General features: G+C 47.0%; 1 protein-coding gene across 1 annotated transcript in view; it reads left to right on the plus strand.

The window, feature by feature from the left end:
* DIPK2B (divergent protein kinase domain 2B) overlaps nucleotides 1–8,908 on the plus strand; it is a 263,491-nt gene extending 254,583 nt beyond the window's left edge. Inside the window, exons 4-5 of the mRNA XM_073670717.1 lie at nucleotides 6,119–6,407; nucleotides 8,149–8,908. Of these exons, the coding sequence (XP_073526818.1) occupies nucleotides 6,119–6,407; nucleotides 8,149–8,492 (633 nt within the window). The 3' untranslated portion in view covers nucleotides 8,493–8,908. The remainder of the gene's footprint in view (nucleotides 1–6,118; nucleotides 6,408–8,148) is intronic.
* Nucleotides 8,909–26,046: the final 17,138 nt, after the last annotated feature.

Consider the following 26,046-nt stretch of genomic DNA (forward strand, 5'->3'; position numbering starts at 1 on the left):
GTGGATCGGCCATGCTTATGCATGTTATTTCTCAAAACGCATTACAGATCAGGCCATTGTCCAACTCTGTATTCAAGAGATTAAATGTGCAAAGAAAGATGTGTGTGTGTCAAAGCACCACCGACAAGTGCGAGTTGATGTTGGACGGGCTGCCATTGCTTCTGCAACAAGCTCAATTACAGGACTTCCTGGGAGAAATGACATGCAGGGTAGATGCGGTTTCCCTCTATGCCAGTCCTTTCACCGAGCTAAATACAACTCTCAGCAAAAAAAGTTGTGGAATGGCTCCGTACCGTCCCTGGCCACATTCACCTGTCCACGTGTTTGTGGTTAGGCGGTCATTCCCAGTAAGTGCACTGGGGAGGGCACGGGTAATATTGTGGGACTCGTGCTTGTGGAAGGTGGAGGCGATACCGGGAAATATAGTGGCAGCTGGGGACCGAGTATGGACACCCGGTCACCGCCGGCATGAGATTATGAAAAGCTTCCGCATCCACGAGCCTAAAAGGCCACATTTCAAGTGCAAGCAGCTGTCAAAAATTTTGCAGTATAGTATTGCAGCCTGGACGTGGGTGGCTGCCTGCATACTTGCGCTTGCATTCCAAGGAATGGGGTAGGGACAACTGAACACTGCAGTGGGACAAGGACGTGGACGGTGATTGTTGCAAGTCTGCAATGACAGGTGCATGGCGGGAGGCATCTTCGCATGCGCCAAGGATCACTTATGATGGGCACACTTTTAGGCAGTGACCTGGGAGTCAGAGATGCTTCCAGAGGTCTTCCCCATTCTGTTCCCATGTCTTTTCAGCACTGTATGCATGTGTTTGATGATGTGTCACATACCACATGGTCAGATAAGGTTGTAAAATGTTAAAATGACATTTCCTGGTGCATTTGTCTTGGTTGAAAGCAATGCAAAAGTGCAAAAACGCATCAAAAACACTACATGTGAACATAGCCCAAGGTGTGGATGAGTATTTTTGTTTTTGGTTATTTATTTTGCCTTATATACAAGTCATTACCCTGGAAATGATGTTCCTTAACATATTTCCCTGGAAAATCCATTTTGGTTTCGTTTTTGTATGTTTTATTGTGACTCCGTAAAAGTGGCGTAATACTCTGACCACATTGTTGACAGCAGTGACCTGGGAGTCAGAGATGCTTCCAGGGGTCTTCGCCATGCTGTTCCCATGTCATTTGAGCACTGTTCCCATCGATTTGGGCAATTTTTAGGCCCTCTGCAGACCGCCGGGGGGAGCCGCCTGAAAAATGCTCGAGTTTCCCATAGACTTACATTGAGCTCGTTGCTCAGATCGAGCACCCGAGTATTCCAATTTGCTCGACCCGAGCAACGAGTACCCGAGCATTTTAGTGCGCGCTCATCACTATAAGGCATAAAAGCAATACCAATTGCTTGACATTTTTGTGTTAAAAGGGTTAAAAATTCAGACATAGAACAGAAATGGTAGAAAACGCCTATTGAATTCTAAAGTTGGATACTAATGTACAGTATATGACTCGCCCCCTGGGCCGTGGGGCACTCGGATCCGGGCAACAGGGCAATGATGGGGGTAGTAGTGGCAACCCGGTCCGTGGCTCAGGGTGGTCAGACCAGTGGCAGTCTTCTATATGTTTTGCAATGTCCAACTACGCCACCCGTGGATTGCGGTCAAGGCTAACCGCCGCTGCAGTGCAGACCGCTGGGGCAGATGTAAATGTGCAGCACTGAATAGTACAACTCCCCACGGGAGGAGTATAGCCCCAGGGCAGTATATAATGGATGATGGAGGGGATGATTCCGACCGCAATAGCCAGGAAACAGAGGCCTCTTAAACAGTTCAGGGTCTTTATTAGAACAGGTGAAACGACCCAAAAACAGGCCCGGCTAGGAGGGGGCCTGGATGTCTGAGAACAAGTGGGAAGCTGGCCCTGATCAGGGTGCGGGTGTAGGCCTACCGTGCTCTCTGCGCTCTCTCTGGCTATTTCCCTCCTCGTGGTGTAATAGCCCACGTTCCTGAGCTCACCGTGTCTTCTCGCCCATATGGCTGGTGACTTGGGTACCTTTTTACTCTTGGCCTGGTGTGGCTTTGCTGGTCCCTTCTGCTGTGGCGGAACCTCCGGGCTTCTTAGGCCAGGGAACATACAATCCCCTGCGGACTGGTTATTTGCTGTAGGACTTGGAATCCTCACAGCCTCAGACACCAAAGTCTGGTAGATTAGTTTCTCTATCTGCCAGGACAGGCTCGCTTCGCCTCTTGTCCCTGGCTCATGGCTCTCCTACTGCCACACAGCCTCTTAGGCTGCAACACTATTGTCTGTCCCTGCTCTGGGACACCTCTCACTCCAGAGACAGGTTGTCCAGTTCTCATCTAACCCTGCCCCCAGCTCCAGCTTTTATAGGGGCAGCCTGCTCCCCCTACTGGCCTGGGACAGGAGGTATTGCATGCTAATGGTCCTTGACCAGAGAACCTCCCCCTTGCTCTCAGACACAGCTTTATTATACATTTGTGGCATCCAGGCCAGGGTGACACATATACATTACTGTGCAATTTTTAGGCAGTTGTGGAGAAATGCTGCAAAGTAAGAATGCTTTTAAAAACACAAGCGCTAATTAATTTTTATCAATTAATAAATTGCAAAAGGAATAAACAATAGGGAAATCTAAATAAATCAATATTTGGCGTGACCACCTTTTGCCTTCAAAACAGCATCAATTCTTTTAGGTACACTTGCACAAAGGTAGGGAATATGTAGGCTTATAGGCAGATGTATAGGCAATCATACAAAACAGTTGATAATAATCAAACTCTGCTACAAAGGTGAGGTTGTGGAAGACAGTTTCATGTCACAGGTCAAATGGCAAGACTTAGCACAGTATTCAGTCACAAGGTAGTAAACTACTGTTCATCAGTGAGGGCTTTGCAAGAAAAAATTTCAAAGCAGACTACGGTTTCAACTTCAACACAGAGCAGAGATAAAAGTAGCACTCACCCAGTCTTCTTAAAAAAAAGTCCTTTATTGTTATGTGCGGGACATATCAGCGTGCGGCATCGGACTGAGACCCCGGAGGGTGTGTGGGGGAGAGGAGAAAAGGACAACGGCCGTTTCGCTGCCTTCCGGCGCTTCAACGGGTTCAAGGTAAGTGACACACCTGATCACTTCCATTTCGACAAAAAAGGTTCCCCTAGATTAATACAGCACATTTCTGAGTTTCACAATGCCGACCCGAATGTGTTACGTTTTGCAGGGTTAGAGCATGTTAGACTGCCAAAAGAAGGAGGAGACCATAGTAGATTATTATTACAACATGAGGCTAGATGGATACTAAATTCAGAAGCCTAGGGCCCATTAGGGTTGAATGAGAAGGTAGATCTTTCAGTGTTCTTATAATATTGCTATGTATTCTGTCTGTATACCTTGTGATATTATTTCAGCATAACGCTTGGAGTTGTTTTAATGCATATTGCAATGTTTTAATCTATTCACACATGTGTTTGTAATATCTTCAAAGGAAGTGATCAGGTGTATCACTTACCTTGGACCCGTTGAAGCGCCGGAAGGCAGCGAAACGGCCGTTGTCCTTTTCTCTTCTCCCCCGCACACCCTCCGGGGTCTCAGTCCGATGCCGCACGCTGATATGTCCCACACATAACAATAAAGGACGTTTTTTTAAGAAGACTGGGTGAGTGCTACCTTTATCTCTGCTCTGTGTTGAAGTTATAATTCACTTGGATGTGCACCACCGTCATAGTCTTAAAGCACACAGCCTGAGACGATTCCTAGTGATTTATGTTTCAAAAGCAGCGTGGTGCCGGAATGTTTCCCTTGTGTTGAGACTACTACTTCAAGATTCACTGTTTAAGCTATTTTTAAGAAGCATCAAGAAATGGGCAACATTGAGGACTGTGGACACAGTGGTCAACCTAGAAAAATTTGCAGCAGAAAAAAGACCCATCATGCTTACTCCCCTTCAAAAGAGGAATATGTCCAGCAGCACCATCAGCTCAGAACTGGAACAAAGCAATGTGACCCAGCTATATCCATCTACTGTTCGAAGAAGTCTGGCCAGAAGTGGTCTTCATGGAAGACTTGTAGCAAAAAAAGTCATAACTTTGATACAGAAACAAGACAAAGTGACTCAACTATGCATGAAAACATAGGAACTTGGTTGCAGAAAATTAGCAGCAGATGCTTTGGACTGAGTAGTCAAGATTTTAATCATTTGGGTGTAGCAGAAAGAAGTTTGAAAGCTGAAGGTCTGGAGATGCAATAATGATTATCTGTAGGCAACACTGAGCATGGTGGAGGTTCCTTTGGGGAGGCATTTCAGCAAATGGAGTTGGGGATTTGGTCAGTATTAATGGTGTCCTCAATATGTCACTAGTGTATCAGGTTTGACAGACAGTCGTTCTGGATCCAGCTGTAGAAGGTCGCTGCGCTTGTCTTTGCCGACACCTTCTTGATTCTTTCATCTCTGTAGTTTAGTGGTATCCTTCTCTCACTAGGACCCAGCAGTGATCTCCACCTTCTGCTGCTAATTAACACACCCTTGCTTGATATTTAAAAACCCTCAGTGTCTTCAAAGAGTCACCAGTGATAGAACTATTTTCCTCTGCTCAGGACTGGATCTCTAGCAGTCAGCTACTTTATTCTTCGAGTTTCTTGGTGGATTATTGTTGTCTTCTCTCTGGTGTCTTCTCAAATCTAAGTGTATCCTCTTGTTTATTTCCTTGTTCGTCTTTAGTTGCAGTGGGGGCTGACTAGTGCTCTCCCCTTCCCCTCCCTACCAAGGGCCTAGCTCTAGGGTCAGTTAGGGATTAGGTATCCTGCTCAAATATAGGTGTGGAACCCATTTAGGAACGATAGGGAAGTCAGGGTGTTGTAAGATCTGCCTAGGGGTCTCCACTCTCTCCCTAGTTGTTGAGCTTTCCCCCTTTTTTCTCATCGTTGTACACTTGGTCCTCCCCTTACTTAGCGGGACACAATGCTGATAAATGCAGGCAGATACTTATCTATTATACAAATATCATCAGGGAGGCATCTGAATGGCTCCGAATTTATTCTGCCACAGAACAAATATCCCAAACATACAGACAATGTCAATAAGAACTATCTTCAGTGTAAAGAAGAATGAGTAGTCCTGAAAGTGAAGGTATGGCCCTCACAGAGTCCTGATCTCAAAATCATTGCTTCTGTATGAGATTATATGAAGAGACAAAAGGATTTGTGTAAGCCTATATCTACAGAAGTCACTCCTTGAGGAATGACCAGCAAAAGGCATGTTGGGGTGCGTGGTTTGGGAGCAGGAGGATTGCTTCACCATGCAGAGTCAGTAATCTATTTTCTATTGACAGCATCATTTAATAGGTTAACAGCAGCGATTGGAGGACACAAAAATTGCTGCTGTTAGAGGCAGATGCTGGGTATATAATATAACTGGCATCTATACTGTGTGGGGCAGTCTCTGCTTCTGAGCCTGCTCCAAAGCCCCTGATATGCTCCATGACGGTTTTATCCATCATGGTTCGTTAAGGTTTTAAGGGTAATTGCAAAGCCAAAAACATTAGTGTTTTCTGTGTTTTCAATTAACTGGAATCATTTGGAATTTTCAAAGTATTTGAAATGAAAATCGGAATTTTAAGATTGATGTGCCAGTAGCCATTGGTTTTCAATTTGTCAATTTGTATGAAGTAACCTATTGGTCAGCAGGTAGAGTGACACCCACAATGATATGAGCAGATTCTTGTCCCATTCACACAGTGAGCTCTATCAGTAAGTTTTCATTGCACACTATAAGGAGTAGTGGGTTTATTACTATGCCTAAAAAAGATAAAATAGAAACATTTTTATACAATGATCAAAATAGAGCAGCCACTGATTTCTGCGTATGGTGATAAATAATAGTGATAAGATATTTCATGGTAGTGTCCAGTTACTATGTACATCAGTGCCTTTCCTTGTTGAGGCTCACAATCAATTATTTTGTTTCAGAGACACACACAAGCAGAGACACACAGGCATACAGACTAGTGCTAACCTTTGACCGCTGTGCTTCTCACTTGTATGTGAAATATATTGAATGTCGGGTATTTGATACATGCATTCTCTGTTCTTTTAGATTTTTCCGAGAGCAGAGGGATGGCCTTTTTCTAAGTATCTAGGTTCCTGTGGACGTTTATTTGTGAGCACAAGTACTCAAATATTGAATTCCTTCAATATCTCTGGTCCGGACATGGCAGCAGATCTAGCATATCAGGTTCTTGAAATCGTTCACCAGTTAAGTGCCAACGACTTAAATTATTTCTTTTATTTCACATCGATTGATGGAACAACTTTTGGAATATTTAATGATGGTCGCTTATTTATAAGAGACACGAGCAAGATGGGCATTATTGATAAACTGCAAGGTAAGTACTTATGGACAGTGATCATTTACTATTTGCTTTTAATTAAGGAATCAGGGATGCTTTAATCTTTAAAGGCAAATGGTACACCGCTATATTTGGAAACCCCGGTTGGATATTACATGATGTTGATATTGGCAGGTTGGCTTCTGAAGGACTTGTTGGGTAAGGAGACATCTTAAACTGGCACTCTGAGGTGTATCAGTGTGGCAGATGATATGGAAAGCATTTGAGAAATTGTATGGCAGTATCTTCTGCTGGGAGTAGAGGCACATATTTTTTACATTTGGCATCTTTGTTTGATCAAAGCGTGATCATAGTCTGATCTGATTCTCTCTGATGAGATGATGGAGAAAAAAATTTCTCCCTTCTTCTCCATTCTGTCAGTGTGCGGAAATATGGTGTCATCCAAGTACAGTCCACTGAATTCAACGCACTCATTAACTTGCATGACCAAGTGCGATCTAATTATCCAATGAAACTCGGGCATGCAGTGATGTTTTCTTCCGACGGGCTGATTTATAATACGGTAGTTTGCATGAGCCCTAATAGTTAGTAAATAATCTGAGATATTGCTGCATTCTGTCAGGAAAGAAGATGTTATTTTTTGGATGACTCTCCACTATTGAAATGAGTTTGAGTCCCGATGATCTCTCTCATTTAATTTCAATCATAATCTGCCTTGGTTAGGTGGAACTAGATTTTTTTGGCATCTATGGTTCAAAATTATTGTACATTAACCCACTCCTTGACCAATTTTATTTTTTGTGCTTTTGTTTTCTCCTACCCTTTTTCTCTAAGTCATAACTTTTTAAAATTTCTGTAAACATAGCTGCAGTAAGAACTTATTTTTTGTCAGACAAGTTTTGAAATACCCCAATCACTGTATCATGTAATGTGCTGAAAAAAATGAAATGTAAGGTCAAATATTGGGTAATTGTGCAGTAAAATGACCTGAAAACTGTAATCTTTTGGTCAGAATGGTTACGGCGGTACAAAATTTATATAGTCATTTTTTAATTTGACTTCTTTTAAAACTGATTATTTTCAGAAAAATTATATTTGGTTTGTGATGCTGTTTTTTGAGACCCAAACATATTTACTTTTTATTTGAAGGAGTTGTGTGAGAGCTTGCTTGTTTGTAGATTATTTTTTATTTTATTTTCACAGTGTTTACCATACGGGATAAATAATTTTTGGACCAAACTTTTTACAGATACCAAATACACTTTTGTTTATTATATTTACAGAATACAAAAAGGGAGTAATTCAAATTTTTTATTTTTTATATTTTTACTTTTTAAATACTCTTTAAAAAAATTTAAACTTTTTATTTTATTTTCCAGTTATGATCATGTGATTATTATCGGTACCACCATTGGCATCCCTGCAAGTGCTGCAGTTTCTGACAGGTGCAAGATGTATAGTACACCTTGCACTCACTGTATATGAAGCGGACTCAGGTCCTGGGACTGATCCATACATTGTCCACATAACATCTGTAGGGTTATTTAAAAAAAATCCCATGAACAGCAATTGTTTGTGTGGTATTGCAGTTCAGTCTCCTTGTATGGACAAGGAAGACACTGTGTTTGGAAGAAAGCTATATTTCTTCTAAAATTAAAACAGACCCTTTAATGGTTTAATCACAGTATACTTTAAATTATGGTTTTGTTTTAATTGCTTTTAATGCTTGTGGCTGATGTTTTTATATTCCTGATTTCAACCTTCTTTTTAATTACAGAAAAATCAATATATGAAAAGAACAATGAAGAAACTGATATTTTCAGCTGCCTATCCTCTGATTGTCCTCCAACACTTTCATCTTGTACCAATATTACGGAGAAACAGAACGTTATACTGTTATGTAAAGATCTTTTGCCTTACTTAATAGCAGAAAAATTTCCTAATTCCACCCAGGAGAAAATTGACAAGCTTCTTAAAGACTGCTCAAAAAAGATTGCTAATGACCTGGAGGCACGTAAATTTATTAATGAACTAATGACGATCTTGAGACCTTGGAGAACATGCGATGCCAGATTTGCATACAGATATCCAGATTGTAAATATGTAAGTCTGATGGGATGACAACGTTAGTAATGGTGGATAAATTCCACGATCTCCAAAAGTGACAAGAAGTTGAAATATAGCTGTGTTAGCAATATGGTTCATTACTGCAGAATATAGATGCAACAAGCTTATGTTACTTCACAATGTTTCTACAAGAGTTAATATATAGTTATTCAGTCAAGATACTGTTTGTAAAAGCGTCCTTGAGATAATATTTGTCTATCCTTGATCACTGTATTAAAAAACTATATACTGTATATGGAATCTGTTTAGATCCCATTTATGACAGGAAAACAGATGTACTGTATATGGTCATGGTCTTCAGTCCTGTAAAAGAAGGAAAAAACAAAAAACGCATAATACAAAAACTAATAGGAAGGACAAAATGTGATGTGATCTAGAACTTAATCTCCCAGTCTTGTGTGGATCATTCTTTATTTGAATTTTTATTATGTAACATTCAACAGGGTTTACATCTGTTCCAAAGCCTGTCCATAGGAAAAATAAATACTAGGATAAATGAAACTAGTTTCTTAAAGGAGTATTTCAATATTGACATGATATCCCATAAATGCCTCTAGGACCCACTCCTGTCTAGACAACTGGGGCTCATCTTGTGCCTTTAGGAATGTAGTTGTGGAGTTTGAAAAATCGCCTAGTGTCCTTGATACACCCCTCATCATTAAAATTCGAACATCAAGAAGGAAAAGTTGTTCAGTTATGGAAATCACAGGATTTCAAAACATCTCGATTTATTCAGTATTGAGTATGAGTGCAGCATGCAGAAATACACACACTTGTCTGAGGATGCAGAAAAGGAAGGAGTGTGGCATTCTAGGGGTGCTTTGTTGGTGACAATGTGTCGATTTATATAGAATTGAAGGCACACTTAATGAGCATGGCTACCATAGTATTTAGTTGTGTCATGACATTTAATCCCGTTTGGGGCTTAATTGGACCGTTATTTGTTTTTCAGCAGGACAATCACTTAAAACACAACTCCAGGCTGTTTAGAAGATAGTTTTAAAAGTAGAGTGCTAGAGAGATCAGTGTTTCTCATCATCACCAGTCTTCAAGGCCCGCCGACACATTGAGAAACCTGGTGTTACATGACCTAACCCTTACAGTCCCACGATCTAGACAGCCTTGCAATACACCTTCTCCCCTGATCAGTGCAGTAGTTACTGGGGATAGATCTGCTGAGGCAGCAAATAAGAAATGAAAGGATCCTGGCTGCATATTGGCACAGCATTGGAGGCTGTGTTTGTCATATCTTTGCGGAGCACGCACTGCACTCATATATTGTGTGGCGAGTACAAATGTCTGAGTTATTTGCTTACTGAACAGTCAGATTTTACAGGTGATCATGTATAAGATCTGACTGTGCATTGAGCATACAGGAACAATGATGTTCACATACAGCACATATACACTGCTCAAAAAAATAAAGGGAACACTCAAATAACACATCCTAGATCTGAATGAATGAAATATTCTAATTGAATACTTTGCTCTGTACAAAGTTGAATGTGCTGACAACAAAATCACACAAAAATAATCAATGGAATTCAAATGTATTAACCAATGGAGACCTGGATTTGGAGTCACCCCCAAAATTCAAGTGGAAAAACACACTACAGACTGATCCAAATTTGATGTAATGTCCTTAAAACAAGTCAAAATGAGGCTCAGTATTGTATGTGGCCTCCACGTGCCTGTATGACCTCCCTACAACGCCTGGGCATGCTCCTGATGAGGTTGCGGATGGTCTCCTGTGGGATCTCTTCCCAGACCTGGACTAAAGTATCCACCAGCTCCTGGATAGTCTGTGGTGCAACGTGACATTGGTGGATGGAGCAAGACATGATGTCCCAGATGTGCTCAATCGGATTCAGGTCTGGGGAATGGGCGGGCCAGTCCATAGCTTCAATGCCTTCATCTTGCAGGAACTGCTGACACACTCCAGCCACATGAGGTCTAGCATTGTCCTGCATTAGGAGGAACCCAGGGCCAACTGCACCAGCATATGGTCTCACAAGGGGTCTGAGGATCTCATCTCGGTACCTAATGGCAGTCAGGCTACCTCTTGCGAGCACATGGAGGGCTATGCGGCCCTCCAAAGAAATGCCACCCCACTGCCAAACCGGTCATGCTGAAGGATGCTACAGGCAGCAGATCACTCTCCACGGCGTCTCCAGACTCTGTCACGTCTGTCACATGTGCTCAGTGTGAACTTGCTTTAATCTGTGAAGAGCACAGGGCGCCAATGGCGACTTTGCCAATCCTGGTGTTTTGTGGCAAATGCCAAGCGTCCTGCACGGTGTTGGGCTGTGAGCACAACCCCTATCTGTGGACGTCGGGCCCTCATACCACCCTCATGGAGTCGGTTTCTAACCATTTGTGCAGACACATGCACATTTGTGGCCTGCTAGAGGTCATTTTGCAGGGATCTGGCAGTGCTCCTCCTGTTCCTCCTAGCACAAAGGAGGAGGTAACGGTCCTGCTGCTGGGTTGTTGCCCTCCTATGGCTCCCTCCACATCTCCTGGTATCTGCTCGATGCTCTGGACACTGTGCTGACAGACACAGCTACCCTTCTTGCCACAGCTCGCACTGATGTGCCATCCTGGATGAACTGCACTACCTGAGCAACTTCTGTGGGTTGTACTGTTGACACCGTCTCATGCTACTGTACCTCTAGGGGTGAGAGCAAAGGCAAAATGAAAAAGCGACCAAAACAACAGCCAAAAAGGATGAGAACAGAGAAATGGTCTGTGGTCACCACCTACAGAACCACTCCTTTATAGGGGGTATCTTGCTAATTGCCTATCATTTCTACCAGTTGTCTGTTCCATTTGCACAACAGCAGGAGAAATTGATTCACAATCAGTGTTGCTTCATAACTGGACACGTAGATTTCACAGAAGTGTTATTGACTTGGAGTTACATTGTGTTGTTTAAGTGTTCCCTTTATTTTTTGGAGCAGTGTATATATATATATATATATATGTATATATATATATATTGTGTTCACATGTTGTCCTACCAGAATCTTTGAACAACTCAGTTAGTATAGATTCTCCTGTTGGCTGCATCCACACTATTAAGTGCACTAATCTATCTATTGATGCATAATTTAAGAAGAAGCAATGCAACTATTAGGTTAAACATATAGTACATTTGAATAAGAGAATGCTAAGAGTGCAGCATTGTGGCATGCTACTGACGCGCCCCCTGGGCCGTGTGTGGGGGAATACCCGGAGCCGGGTCTCTGTGTAATGTCAGGGGTTGTGGTCTCCGTGGCGGCGACCTGGTCCCGTGGCTCAGGGTGGTCAAACCAGTGGCGGATCTGTTTACTTGGTTTTTAATGTTGAAATGTCCAACTATGCCACCCGTGGATTGCGGTCACTGAGAACCGCCGCTGCGGGGCAGACCGCTGAGGCTGATGTTGTGTGCGCAGCAGAGGGTAGTATAACTCCCCACGGGAGGAGTATAGCCTCAGGGCAGTGAGTGCAGATGGTGGGGGTGATGGTGCGCGGGAGCAACAGTAATGACTCAGAGTCCAGTGATGCAGTCCAGGGTCTTTACTCACGGTTTTACACTCCAAGCCACTTCTGCCCACGTCGTACTGTGCTCACCAGGTGAGGGGCTCGGCCAACTCCCAGGTACCTTTGGAATGCTTTTCAGGACCCCCTTCGTGTGTCCTTTCTCTGGCCCGTCGTACCCCACAATTGACCACATTTCTGACCAGCTGCCTCGGGCATTGGCGGGCAAACGTTTGTTCCGTTTCCCTGGGTCCTATATGGTGCCTTCCTAACGGGTGTAGATAGGGGCCGTAACACTTGCAATGCCACAGCCTCCGGTTACTAGATGAGGGTATTTGCTCTCCTCCACTAGATGAGGGATCCGGTTCCCTTTCTCGGCCTGACCCCCCTACTCTGGTAGCGGCGGGCGTACGGTGGCGACTGGCCGGTCCGCACCCCTGGGGTCCCTTCACTCCACTCCTGGAGCCTCCTCCGTTCCTCTCCTCTCCTTTTCTTCTCCTCCAGGCCCAGGCCTTGTAACTTGGCCTGCCCGCGGAGCAGAGCTCGTACAGAGCCCCTGCTCCCAGTCTCCTTCTCTCTCTGCTCTCTTTCTCCTTCTCTCTGCCTCCAAGATGGTGCCCACCTTATATACTCCTACTTTTCAGTGCACCCAGAATCTACTCTCCTCACCCACACACTACTGGGTTCCCCCTTTCTAGGTGTTCCCTCCCCCCACTCCAGCCAGGGACAGGGGCAGTTGTGCTCACTCTTGGGAACATTGTCGCCCTGCCCCCCGGAAATGTGGTGTAGTGCATGTGGGTGTTAGGGTCCTGGGCCACACTCCATCCTTACCTGGAAGTGAGATATCACACCTCTGGGTGAGATGCAATACCTCTGTAGCGACCGAACCCTCGGGGCGCTACACTACTACCCAGGCAAAGATACACTACTTTGAAGAATCTAAAATATAATACCTTTCTTCGTTACTGTATATTTCCATATGTCCTCTCTCTTGGCACCAATGTTTATACAATTATTCTAAAATGTGTAAAAATTAGGAATAATTTTTTTTTAACTGGTACCATTTGTGTATATACAGTAGCTAAATATACACATGTACAGTGGTGGCCAAAAGAATTGGCACCCCTGTTATTCTGTCAGATAATACTCAGTTTCTTCCTGAAAATGATTGCAATCACAAATTCTTTGGTATTATTATCTTCATTTAATTTGCTTGCAAGGAAAAAACACAAAAGAGAATGAAGCAAAAATCAAATCATTGATCATTTCACACAAAACTCCAAAAATGGGCCGGACAAAAGTATTGGCACCCTCAGAATAATACTTGGTTGCACAACCTTTAGCCAAAATAACTGCGAACAACCGCTTCCGGTAACCATCAATGAGTTTCTTACAATGCTCTGCTGGAATTGTAGACCAGTCTTCTTTGGCTAACTGCTCCAGGTCCCTGATATTTGAAGGGTGCCTTCTCCAAACTGCCATTTTGAGATCTCTCCACAGGTGTTCTATGGGATTCAGGTCTGGACTCATTGCTGGCCACCTTAGATGTCTCCAGTGCTTTCTCTCAAACCATTTTATAGTGCTTTTGGAAGTGTGTTTTGGGTCATTGTCCTGCTGGAAGACCCATGACCTCTGAGGGAGACCCAGCTTTCTTACACTGGGCCCTACATTATGCTGCAAAATTTGTTGGTAGTCTTCAGACTTCATAATGCCATGCACACGGTCAAGCAGTCCAGCGCCAGAGGCAGCAAAGCAACGCCAAAACATCAGGGAACCTCCGCCATGTTTGACTGTAGGGACCGTGTTCTTTTCTTTGAATGCCTCTTTTTTTTCCTGTACACTCTATGTTGATGCTTTTTCCCAAAAAGCTCTACTTTTGTCTCATCTGACCAGAGAACATTCTTCCAAAACGTTTTAGGCTTTCTCAGGTAAGTTTTGGCAAACTCCAGCCTGGCTTTTTATGTCTCGGGGTAAGAAGTGGGGTCTTCCTGGGTATCCTACCATACAGTCCCTTTTCATTCAGACGCCGACGGATAGTACGGGTTGACACTGTTGTACCCTCGGACTGCAGGGAAGCTTGAACTTGTTTGGATGTTAGTCGAGGTTCTTTATCTACCATCCGCACAATCTTGCGTTGAAATCTCTCTTCAATTTATCTTTTCCGTCCACGTCTAGGGAGGTTAGCCACAGTGCCATGGGCTTTAAACTTCTTGATGACACTGCGCACGGAAGACACAGGAACATTCAGGTCTTTGGAGATGGACTTGTAGCCTTGAGATTGCTCATGCTTCCTCACAATTTGGTTTCTCAAGTCCTCAGACAGTTCTTTGGTCTTCTTTCTTTTCTCCATGCTCAATGTGGTACACACAAGGACACAGGACAGAGGTTGAGTCAACTTTAATCCATGTTAACTGGCTGCAAGTGTGATTTAGTTATTGCCAACACCTGTTAGGTGCCACAGGTAAGTTACAGGTGCTGTTAATTACACGAATTAGAGAAGCATCACATGATTTTTCAAACAGTGCCAATACTTTTGTCCACCCCCTTTTTTAGGTTTGGTGTGGAATTGTATCCAATTTGGCTTTAGGACAATTCTTTTTGTGTTTTTTCATTGAAGACAAATTAAATGAAGATAATAATACCAAAGAATTTGTGATTGCAATCATTTTCAGGAAGAAACTGAGTATTATCTGACAGAATTGCAGGGGTGCCAATACTTTTGGCCACCACTGTATATACCATATTTTTCGAACTATATGATGCACCTGACCATAAGACGCACTTAGGTTTTAGAGGAGGAAAATAGAAAAAAACATTTGAGCAAAAAATGTGGTCATGATGTACTGTTAAAGGGGAGGGGGTCTGCTGCTGACACTGTTATAGGGATAATGTCCCCCAATTCTGTTAATATCCCCCATCCTGGTATATATGGCCTCCTCCTTCCTATTATACATGGCCCCCATCCCCATCCTGTTATGCATGGCACCCCTGATCTCCATCCTAAAATGCATGGCACCCCTCCATCCTGGTATGCATGGCACCCCTGATCCCCATCCTGGTATGCATGGCACCCCTTATCCTTATCCTGGTATGCATGGCACCCTTCATCCTTATCATGGTATGCAAGGCACCCCTCATCCTTATCCTGGTATGCATTGCCCCCCTCATCCCTATTCTGGTATGCATGGCACCCCTCATCCTTATCCTGGTATGTATGGCACAGCTCATTCTTATCCTGGTATGCATGCCCCCCTCATCCCTATCCTTGTATGCAAGGCCCCCCTCATCCCTATCCTGATATACAAGGCACCCCTCTGCCTGGTATGCATGACCCCACTCATAACTCTTCCTGATATGCATGGCACCCCTCATCCCTCTTCCTGATATGTATGGCACCCCTCATCCCTCTTCCTGGTATGCATGACACCCCCATTCTGGTATGCATGGCCCCCTTAATCCCTATCATACTGCACACACACACAAAAAACATATCTACTCACCTTTCTTCCCGGTGCTCCAGCACTGTATCCTGCTCTGCTGCCAGCACTGATCTCACCTTGTGAGCTACACATGACGTTACTGCCATGCGCCCTCACAAGGTGAGATGATCTGCCGGAATAGTCAATGCTCCCCATGCTGGGACTAAGTGCGTGTGGAGCAGTGACTTCACTCACCTTAATATTGGCACACAGTATAGCCACAGCGCCGCTCCTGCTGCCGGGCAATCCTGTGTGCCCGCTATTAAAGAGCATGAATAGTCATCCCTCTCCACGCTCAGGGGAGTGGATATTTATTTTCTTTAGCATCGGGTACACACAGGAGCTGCCGCAGCGCTTCTGCCTCCTGTGCCCCACTCCTCCGCCGCTACCTCTGCCCCTACACTTCCTACCAGCCACAGTGTGTGTATATACAGTACAGACCAAAAGTTTGGACACACCTTCTCATTTAAAGATTTTTCAGAATTTTCATGACTTTGAAAATTGTACATTCACACTGAAGGCATCAAAACTATGAATTAACACATGTGGAATTATATACTTAACAAAAAAGTGTGAAACAACTGAAAATATGTCTTATATTCTAGGTTCTTCAAAGTAGCCACCTTTTGCTTTGATGACTGCTTTGCACACTCTTGGCATTCTCTTGATGAGCTTCAAGAGGTAGTCACCGGAAATGGTTTTCACTTCACCGGTGTGCCCTGTCAGGTTTAATAAGTGGGATTTCTTGCCTTATAAATGGGGTTGGGACCATCAGTTGTGTTGTGCAGAAGTCAGGTGGATTCACAGCTGATAGTCCTACTGAATAGACTGTTAGAATTTGTATTATTGTAAGAAAAAAACAGCTAAGTAAAGAAAAACGAGTGGCCATCATTATTTTAAGAAATGAAGGTCAGTCAGTCAGAAAAATTGGGCAAACTTTGAAAGTGCAGTTGCAAAAACCATCAAGCGCTACAAAGAAACTGGCTCACATGAGGACTGCCCCAGGAAAGGAAGACCAAGAGTCAACTCTGCTTCTGAGGATAAGTTTATCCGAGTCACCAGCCTCAGAAATCGCAGGTTTACAGCAGCTCAGATTAGAGACCAGGTCAATGCCACACAGAGTTCTAGCAGCAGACACATCTCTACAACAACTGTTAAGAGGAGACTTTGTGCAGCAGGCCTTCATGGTAAAATAGCTGCTAGGAAACCACTGCTAAGGACAGGCAACAAGCAGAAGAGACTTGTTTGGGCTAAAGAACACAAGGAATGGACATTAGACCAGTGGAAATCTGTGCTTTGGTCTGATGAGTTCAAATTTGAGATCTTTGGTTCCAACCACCGTGTCTTTGTGCGACGCAGAAAAGGTGAACGGATGGACTCTACATGCCTGGTTCCCACCGTGAAGCATGGAGGAGGAGGTGTGATGGTGTGGGGGTGCTTTGTTGGTGACACTGTTCGGGATTTATTCAAAATTGAAGGCATACTGAACCAGCATGGCTACCACAGCATCTTGCAGCGGCATGATATTCCATCCGGTTTGCGTTTAGTTGGACCATCATTTATTTTTCAACAGGACAATGACCCCAAACACACCTCCAGGCTGTGTAAGTGCTATTTGACCAAGAAGGAGAGTTATGGGGTGCTACGCCAGATGACCTGGCCTCCACAGTCACCAGACCTGAACCCAATCGAGATGGTTTGGGGTGAGCTGGACCGCTGAGTGAAGGCAAAAGGGCCAACAAGTGCTAAGCATCTCTGGGAACTCCTTCAAGATGGTTGGAAGACCATTTCCGGTGACTACCTCTTGAAGCTCATCAAGAGAATGCCAAGAGTGTGCAAAGCATTCATCAAAGCAAAAGGTGGCTACTTTGAAGAACCTAGAATATAAGACATATTTTCAGTTGTTTCACTTTTTTGTTAAGTATATAATTCCACATGTGTTAATTCATAGTTTTGATGCCTTCAGTGTGAATGTACAATTTTTATAGTCATGAAAATACAGAAAAATCTTTAAATGAGAAGGTGTGTCCAAACTTTTGGTCTGTACTGTATATATACACACACACACACACACCACGTTCGGACTATAAGACGCACTTCCTCCACTTTGGAGGAAAAAAGTGTGTCTTATAGTCCAAAAAATACGGTACATGGAAACATATATATATATCTATTATATAACGGGAGATGCGTGTCTCTGTCTGAAGCCTTTATAGACTGCGCAAGCGCGTCATGCCTGCGCAGTCTGGCTCCAGACAGAAGACCGCATCCAGCCGTTACAGGTAAGAGGAATGTGTATGGCGCCGGAGATCACGGTATGCGTAGACACTGAACGCATACCGCGATCTCCGGTGCCATACTTACATACTTACCTGACCGGGATAAGCGTTGCCGCAGCGCCTCTCTTCGCCGGAGACCAGGGCAGGACTGAGGCGTCGGATCGACGCATGCGCATAGCGCTATGCAGCGCCATTTTACTGAAGACACATTTGTAGTGTGTCTTTAGCAAAATGGCGCCGGACAGCGCGGTATGGCCACGCGTGTACTCCAGTGCCACACTCCTCCCCCGGCCTCCGACAGAAGAGGCCACGACAGCGCTGGAGCACAGGGAAGAAAGGTGAGTATAAGTGTTTATTTTTTTGTATGTACTGTATGTGCAGCGTGAAAGGGATGAGGGGTGCCATACATACCAGGATTGGGGGGTGAGAGGGCCACACATACCAGGATTGGGGGGTGAGGGGGCAACACATACCAGAACTGGGGGGATGAGGGGTACCAAGCATACTAGGATTGTGGGGTGAGGGGACCATATAGACCAGGATTGGGGGGTGAGGGGACCATGTATACCAGCATGGAGGGGTACCACACATACCAGGATTGGGGGGTGAGGGGACCATGCATACCAGGATTGGGGGGTGAGGGGACCATGCATACCAGGATGGAGGGGTACCAAACATATCATGATTGGGGGGTGAGGGGACCATGCATTCCAGGATTGGGGAGAGAGGGGACCATGCTTACCAGGATTGTGGGGTGAGGGGATCATGCATACCAGGATGAGGGGTACCACACATACCAGGATTGGGGGGTGAAGGGGACCATGCATACCAGGATGGATTGGTACCACACATACCAGGATTGGGGGGTGAGGGGACCATGCATACCAAGATTGGGGGGTGAGGGGACCATGCATACCAGGATTGGGGGTGAGGGGATCATGCATACCAAGATGAGTGGTACCACACCTACCAGGATTGGGGGGTGAGGGGACCATACATACCAGGATTGCAGGGTGAGGGGACCATGCATACCAGGATGAAGGGGTACCACACATACCAGGATTTGGGGGTGAGGGGACCATGCATACCAGGATTGGGGGTGAGGGGACCATGCATAACAGAATTGTTGGGTGAGGGGATCATGCATGCCAGGATGGAGGGGTACCACACATACCAGGATTGGGGAGTGAGCGGACCATACATACAAGGATTGGGGGGAGAGGGGACCATGCATACCAGGATTGCGGGGGGAGGGGATCATGCATACCAGGATTGGGGAGTGAGGGGTACCACACATACCAGGATTGGGGGATGAGGGGACCATGCTTACCAGGATGAGGGGTACCACACATATCATCATTGGGGGATGAGGGGACCATGCATACCAGGATTGTCGGGTGAGGGGACCATGTATACCAGGATTGGGGGGTGAGTGGACCATGCATACCAGGATGAGGGGTACTATGCATACCAGAATAGGGAGGAGGGGTACCATGTATACCAGGAGAGGGATGAGGGGTACCACACATACCAGGAAAGGAATGCGGGGGTACCATGCATACCAGGATGAGGGATGGGATGCTATGCATACCATGATGAGGGGTACCATACATACCATGATAAGGATGAGGGGTACCATATATGCCAGGATAGGGATGAGGGGTACCATAAATACTAGGATAGGAATGCGGGGGTACCATACATACTAGGATGAGGGATGGGGTGCCATGCATGCCAGGATGAGGGGTACCATGCATACCAGAATAGGGATCAGGGGTACCATGCATACCAGGATGAGGGGTGCCATGCATACTAGAATGAGGGATTGGGTGCCATGCATACCATGTTTCTGGGATGAGGAGGCCATACATACCAGAATTGGGATGAGGGGTGCCATGCATACCATGATGAGGGGTACCATGCATACCAGAATAGGGATGAGGGGTACCATGCATACAAGGATGAGGGATGGGGTGCTATGCATACCAGGATGAGGGGTATCATACATACCAGGATAGGGATGAGGGGTTCCATGTATACCAGGATAGGGATGAGGGGTACCATACACACCAGGATAGGAATGCGGGGGTACCATGCATACCTGGATGAGGGATGGGGTGCCATACATACCAGGATGAGGGGTACCATACATACCAGGATAGGGATGAGGGGCACCATGTATACCAGGATTGGGGATGAGGAGCCCATGCATACCAGGATAGGGATGAGGAGTGCCATGTACACCAGGATAGGGATGAGTGGTACCTAGCATAACAGGATTGTGGGGTGAGGGGACCATACATACCAGGATTGGGGGGTAAGGGGACCATGCATACCAGGATGGAGGGGTACCACACATACCAGGATTGGGGGGTGAGGGGACCATGCATGCCAGGATTGGGGGGTGAGGGGACCATGCATACCAGGATTGTGGGGTGAGGGGATCATGCATACCAGGATGAGGGGTACCACACATACAAGGATTGGGGGGTGAGGGGACCATGCATACCAGGATTGGGTGCTGAGGGGACCATGCATACCAGGATTGCGGGGTTCAGGGGACCATGCATACCAGGATGGAGTGGTACCACACATACCAGGATTGGGAGGTGATGGGACCATGCATACCAGGATTGGGGGGTGAGGGGACCATGCATGCCAGGATTGTGGGGTGAAGGGATGATGCATACCAGGATGAGGGGTACCACACATACCAGGATTGGGAGGTGAGGGGACCATGCATACCAGGATTGGGGGGTGAGGGGACCATGCATACCAGGATTGGGGGGTGAGGGGTACCACACATACCAGGATTGGGGGTGAGGGGAACATGCATACCAGGATGAGGGGTACCACACATACCATTATTGGGGGATGAGGGGACCATGCATACCAGGATTGGGGGAGTGAGGGGACCAAGCATACCAGGATTGGGAGGTGAGGGGACCATGCATACCAGGATTGGGGGGTGAGGGGTGCCATGCATACCAGAATAGGGAGGAGGGGTACCATACATACTGGCCTGGTACCTTTGGGGGCTATGCTCAGCCATCTACCCAAGTTTACGGGGGATGGCATGTCACTGTGGGACTGGGTTGAAAGACTGAGAAGTATGCTACGTATGTATCCCCTCGATCCCCTAGCCTGGCCCTCCTAACCCTTGATGGAGAGGCCTGGCAGACTGTGATGTACCGCCCACCTGGGGACCGTGATACCGTGGACAAAGTGATAAAAATTCTAGAGGACATGAACGGTGACACTACAGATTTGGGACACTTGTGCTTACGGTTGATTCAGCGGGTTCAAGGGGAAAATGAGACAGTAAATCAGTATGTTAATGCATTATAGGAAGTGACGGCCCATATCACCAAGCAAGCTCAAGATGGGAACCGAGGACTGGGACCATTGGATGAGGTGTTGTGTGACCAACTGATTGATGGCTTGAGAGACCCTTCCCTCATCCCCAATCCTGGTATGCATGGCACAATTCATCCCCAATCCTGGTATGCATGGCTCCCTTATCCCCAATCCTGGTATGCATGGCACACCTCACCCCCAATCCAGGAATGCATGGCTCCCTCATCCCCAATCCTGGTATGCATGGCTCCCTCATCCCCAATCCTGGTATGCATGGCTCCATCATCCCCAATCCTGGTATGCATGGCTCCCTCACCCTCATCCTGGTATGCATGGCACTCCTCATCTCTATTCTGGTATGCATGGCACTCCTCATCCTTATCCTGGAATGCATGGGCCCCTCATCCCCAATCCTGGTATACATGGTACCCCTCATCCCTATCCTCGTATACATGGTACCCCTCATCCCTATCCTGGTATGTATGGTACCCCTCATCCTGGTATGCATGGCTCCCCATCCCTCATCCTTGCCTCCATCCAAACCAGCGGAGGATAATGGCTCCAAGGGGCAGATGGAGGATTGGTGTCAGAAGCTACAAGTGGGCACTGACTCCACCCCTTTGCACCAAAAGCGTGGAGTATACCGGGTGGTCCAAGAGTATGAGCGGGTCTTCAGTAAACACCCATTAGACTTTGGGCAGGTGTGACGCCTCTTACTCGTAAGCCCTTTTCTTCACCCTGGGAGATGGGGGACTCGGAGTCGGGTCCTTAGATGGAGAGATGGGGTGCAGCCGTGGCCCGGACCTGCTCCGTGCTCAGGGCCGTCACAATTTAAAAAGGATGGTATGGGCTTATCCGGGATGAGTGGCTGATTACGACTACGCCACCTGTGGCACCTGGTGAAGGCCACCAGCGCAGCTGCAGTCCGCTGAGGCATGGTGGTATGGCGGCCGTCGTTGTTACTACTCCCCACAGGCGGAGCAAGGCCTCAGGGCAGAGAGGCAGGATGGAGGGGGTAGAAAGTCTGTGTCGTGCGGTGTAGCGCAGAATAAAGAGTCCGGAGGCCATAGGGGTGAACTTCCAAGGCTTTACTCACATAAGAGATGGCTGAAGGAAGGCGACTCCCTGCTCCTCGCGGAGTTCTGTGGCTACCAGGGACAAAGGGATCCGACAACCTCCGAGTAAGTCCAGTGTTAAGTCAGGACCCCGCACCAGAGTGTTCCTAAACTACAGACCGAGTCCTTTCCTGTCTGTGTGCGTGTAGATAGGCCGGGTCTCCCTCTGAACTCCTCTCAGAAAAAGGGCACGGGTGGCAGCTCTGCTCTTTCCGTTACCCGGTGGGATCCTCAGGGCCTACCGGGCTTTCCCAACCAGGACATGGAGTAGCAAGGTCGGGTGTCGGGGGACGGTACCCCTCTTGCAGCCGGAATCCCTCTGAATAGATCAGCATAGCGAGGACAGGTGGCGTACTCCGCTCCGTCTGCACCCTCCCTGGGATCCATTTGCGGTGGAGCTAAACTCTTAAGCTCCGGGCCTTCTTGGTCGTGGTCCTTGACCAGGTTGAGACATTCCTTGTCTGCATCCTGCCCCTCGTCCCAAGGCCAAGGTACGAGGGCTGTGTCTCCATCCGCTGCAGGTCCACACAGGATCCACTTTCAGGGTGGGAGATCACAGTAGATGACAGCCAGTAAACTTGACTAACAAGAACCAAGAACCAAGATGGCACTTTATTAAATATGAATTTTACAGTGTCACTAAAATGTGAGTCCTCCACCCTCACCCACTAAATGGTTCCCCTAACTCTTGGTTCCCCTTTCTCCCTGTAACCAGGAGGGCAGCACCTAGTGCATTCTAGCCCCCTCTGGTGGAGAAGTGTGGTGTTGGATGTGGAGGTTGGGTCCTGACCATCGCACTGTTCTTACCTCAGAGGAGGAACACTACACTCCATTAAAGAAGTGCAGCATCCCTGAGGCGGTCGAACCCCCAGGGGCGCCACACAGGTAAAAGGGGTCCAACATCATATCCCCACGGGAGATCATCCACACATTAAAGAGAGGTACCGGCCTGTACCTCCAGCTCACTATCAATGTGCCAAAGGAATGTTACGGGAGATGAAGGAGGCTGGGGTGATCAGAGATAGTTGTAGCCCCTGGACAGCTCCATTGGTTCTCGTTAGAAAGAAGGATGATACAATGAGGATGTGTGTTGACTACAGGCAGATTAACCGCATTACACATAAGGATGCCTACCCATTACCCAGGATTGAGGAGTCACAAGCTGCATTAAGATCTGCTAATTATTTCTCCACTTTGGATCTCACCAGTGGGTATTGGCAGGTTCCTGTGGCAGAGGCGGACAAAGAAAAGACCGCGTTTGCAACACCAATGGGCCTCAGCGAGTTCAACTGCATGCCATTCGGGCTCTGCAACGCCCCAGGAACCTTCCAGCGGTTAATGGAGTGCTGCCTAGGACACAAGAACTTAGAAACTGTCCTGCTGTACCTGGACGACGTAATTGTCTACTCGAAGACATATGAAGACCACCTGGAGCACCTGGCCAAGGTGTTCGAAGCCCTATCTAGTTTTGGCCTGAAGGTAAAGCTGTCCAAATGTCACCTGTTGAAGCCCAAAGTGCAGTACCTAGGTCATGTGGTAAGCGCCGAAGGTGTAGCGCCAGACCCTGAAAAAGTCACAGTGATCAAGGACTGGCCAAGACCCTCCACTATTAAGGAAGTGCAGCAGTTCCTCGGGCTGGTAGGCTACTACAGAAGATTTATCAAGGGTTTCACCAAGATAGCAGCACCCATGCAGGACCTCCTGGTAGGCCAGTCCAAGAAGGCCAAGAACCCGAAACCTCTGTTCAAATGGGGTAAACCAGAAGACGAATCCTTCACCCGACTGAAGATGGCTCTGACCGGAGACGAAGTCCTGGCCTACCCCGACTATGGCCAACCCTTTATACTCCATACAGATGCCAGCAACGTGGGATTGGGAGCGGTGCTGTCCCAGGTACAGCAAGGCAGAGAGAGAGTGATTGCCTACGCCAGCAGGAAGCTCCGGCCCACGGAAAGGAACCCCTACAACTACAGTTCCTTCAAGTTGGAGTTTCTCGCCATAGTCTGGGCTGTAACAGAACGCTTCAAGCACTATCTCGCCTCCTCCAAATTTACAGTCTTCATGGACAATAACCCGCTGACGCATCTGGAGACTGCGAAGCTTGGTGCCCTAGAACAACGATGGATGGCCCGACTGTCTAACTATGAGTACACCATCAAGTATCGGGCGGGGCATAAAAATGCAAATGCTGATGCGCTGTTCAGAATGCCCAACTTGCCAGATGGGGGAGAAGACCGGGAAGAGATGGATGATATAGAGATCCCTGCTTTCCATCGTCATGGGGTAACCCAGTGTTCCCACTGTGTGAGGGACAAGCGCTCCGCCAACAGAGAGGCCACGTTCAAACCCTTTGCCCCACCATGGATGGGCAGAAACGCAGGATAGCGACTCGGCTGTCCGCCTAGTCAAGGAGTTGCTGACACAAGCTGACTCGTACCCTGATCCAGATACTCCAAAGGAGACCCAACAGTTGTGGAAGGAGAAGGGCAAACTGTTCATCTACGTAGGAAAGCTGTGTCAAAGAAGCATCAACTCCCGGACACATGAACTGGTCTGGCAGGTGGTAGTCCCGAGGCGGGATGCGTCAATGGTCTTAGAAGCGTACCACGATGGAGCAGGACACTTCGGGTGGAAGAAGTTGGAAGTCCTGCTACGTGAGCGATTCTACTGGGCTGGAATGAGGAAAGCAATCGAGAGATGGTGTCGAGAATGTGGTCCATGCAACCTGAGAAGAAAAGACCGTGACAGCAAGAGGGCTCCCCTGCAGCCCATCATCACCAAACAGCTACTAGAACTGGTAGCCTTGGACCACGTGAAGCTAGCCCCAAGCAGGTCAGGCTATGTCTACGCTCTAACCATAGTAGACCACTACTCCCGGTTCCTGGTAGTAGTGCCAGTAAAAGACCAGATGGCTCAGACAGCAGCCAAAGCGTTCCAACAGCACTTTTGTCGCCTGCACAGTTACCCTGAACGGGTGCTTACCGACCAAGGTCCAGCCTTTGAAGCAGAGGTGTTCCAGAAATTCTGTAACTTGTACGGCTGCAAGAAAATCAGGACGATGCCGAATCATCCCCAGACCAACGGGTTGTGTGAAAATATGAACCAGGTGGTGACGTTGCCCCTTGAAGAGCGCAGCCTGGGGGCGTGGCCTAGCTCTTGATGTGAGAGGTCGGGTGGCAGTGCCTCTCCACCACCATTAGCTTCAATTATCCTGCACAGAGCCCGAACCAGCCAAATCCCTTATCAGGAACTGCTGTCTGAGGGTCCCGGGAGTCAGAGGCGAGCTTCTGCCAGACTCAGAGAGTCCAACATGGGCCGCAAAAGGCAGAAGGATGCCGGGGCCTGCAGCAGTGCCTCAGCCCAAGATGGCACCGAGACAGAGGAAGAGGCGGGAAGGAGGAACACAGCCTATGCACGGAGGCTGGAGGCTTCAGCACGGCTGCACAGGTATGCGAGGGGCATGAAGGCAGATGAAGAAGGAAGTGAAGGCAGTGAGAAGCATGGAGATGAGGAGGAAGATGGTGAGGAGATGCCTGTGCCTGTGCTAAATAATGAACAGCAGGAGGAGGGGGATGGTGACACTGTGCTGGCAGCTGAAAGTTCAGATGAGGCAGAGCCGACTCTGCGAGATGTATTCCAGGCTGTCTTATACTGCAAGACTGCTTTAACTGCTCTGACAAAGCAGGTGAATGGTCTGAAAGCCGACATGGGAGGCATTGAGGCTTCTATGCAGAAAGTTACAGCCAGATTGACTGAGGTGGAGGGCAGAGTTGGTGTAACAGAAGATCATTTAACCTCA

The sequence above is a fragment of the Phyllobates terribilis genome, unplaced genomic scaffold (genome assembly GCF_046119375.1).
Source record: "Phyllobates terribilis strain yellow unplaced genomic scaffold, ASM4611937v1 Scaffold_2__4_contigs__length_985480577, whole genome shotgun sequence".
Classification (NCBI taxonomy): domain Eukaryota; kingdom Metazoa; phylum Chordata; class Amphibia; order Anura; family Dendrobatidae; genus Phyllobates; species Phyllobates terribilis.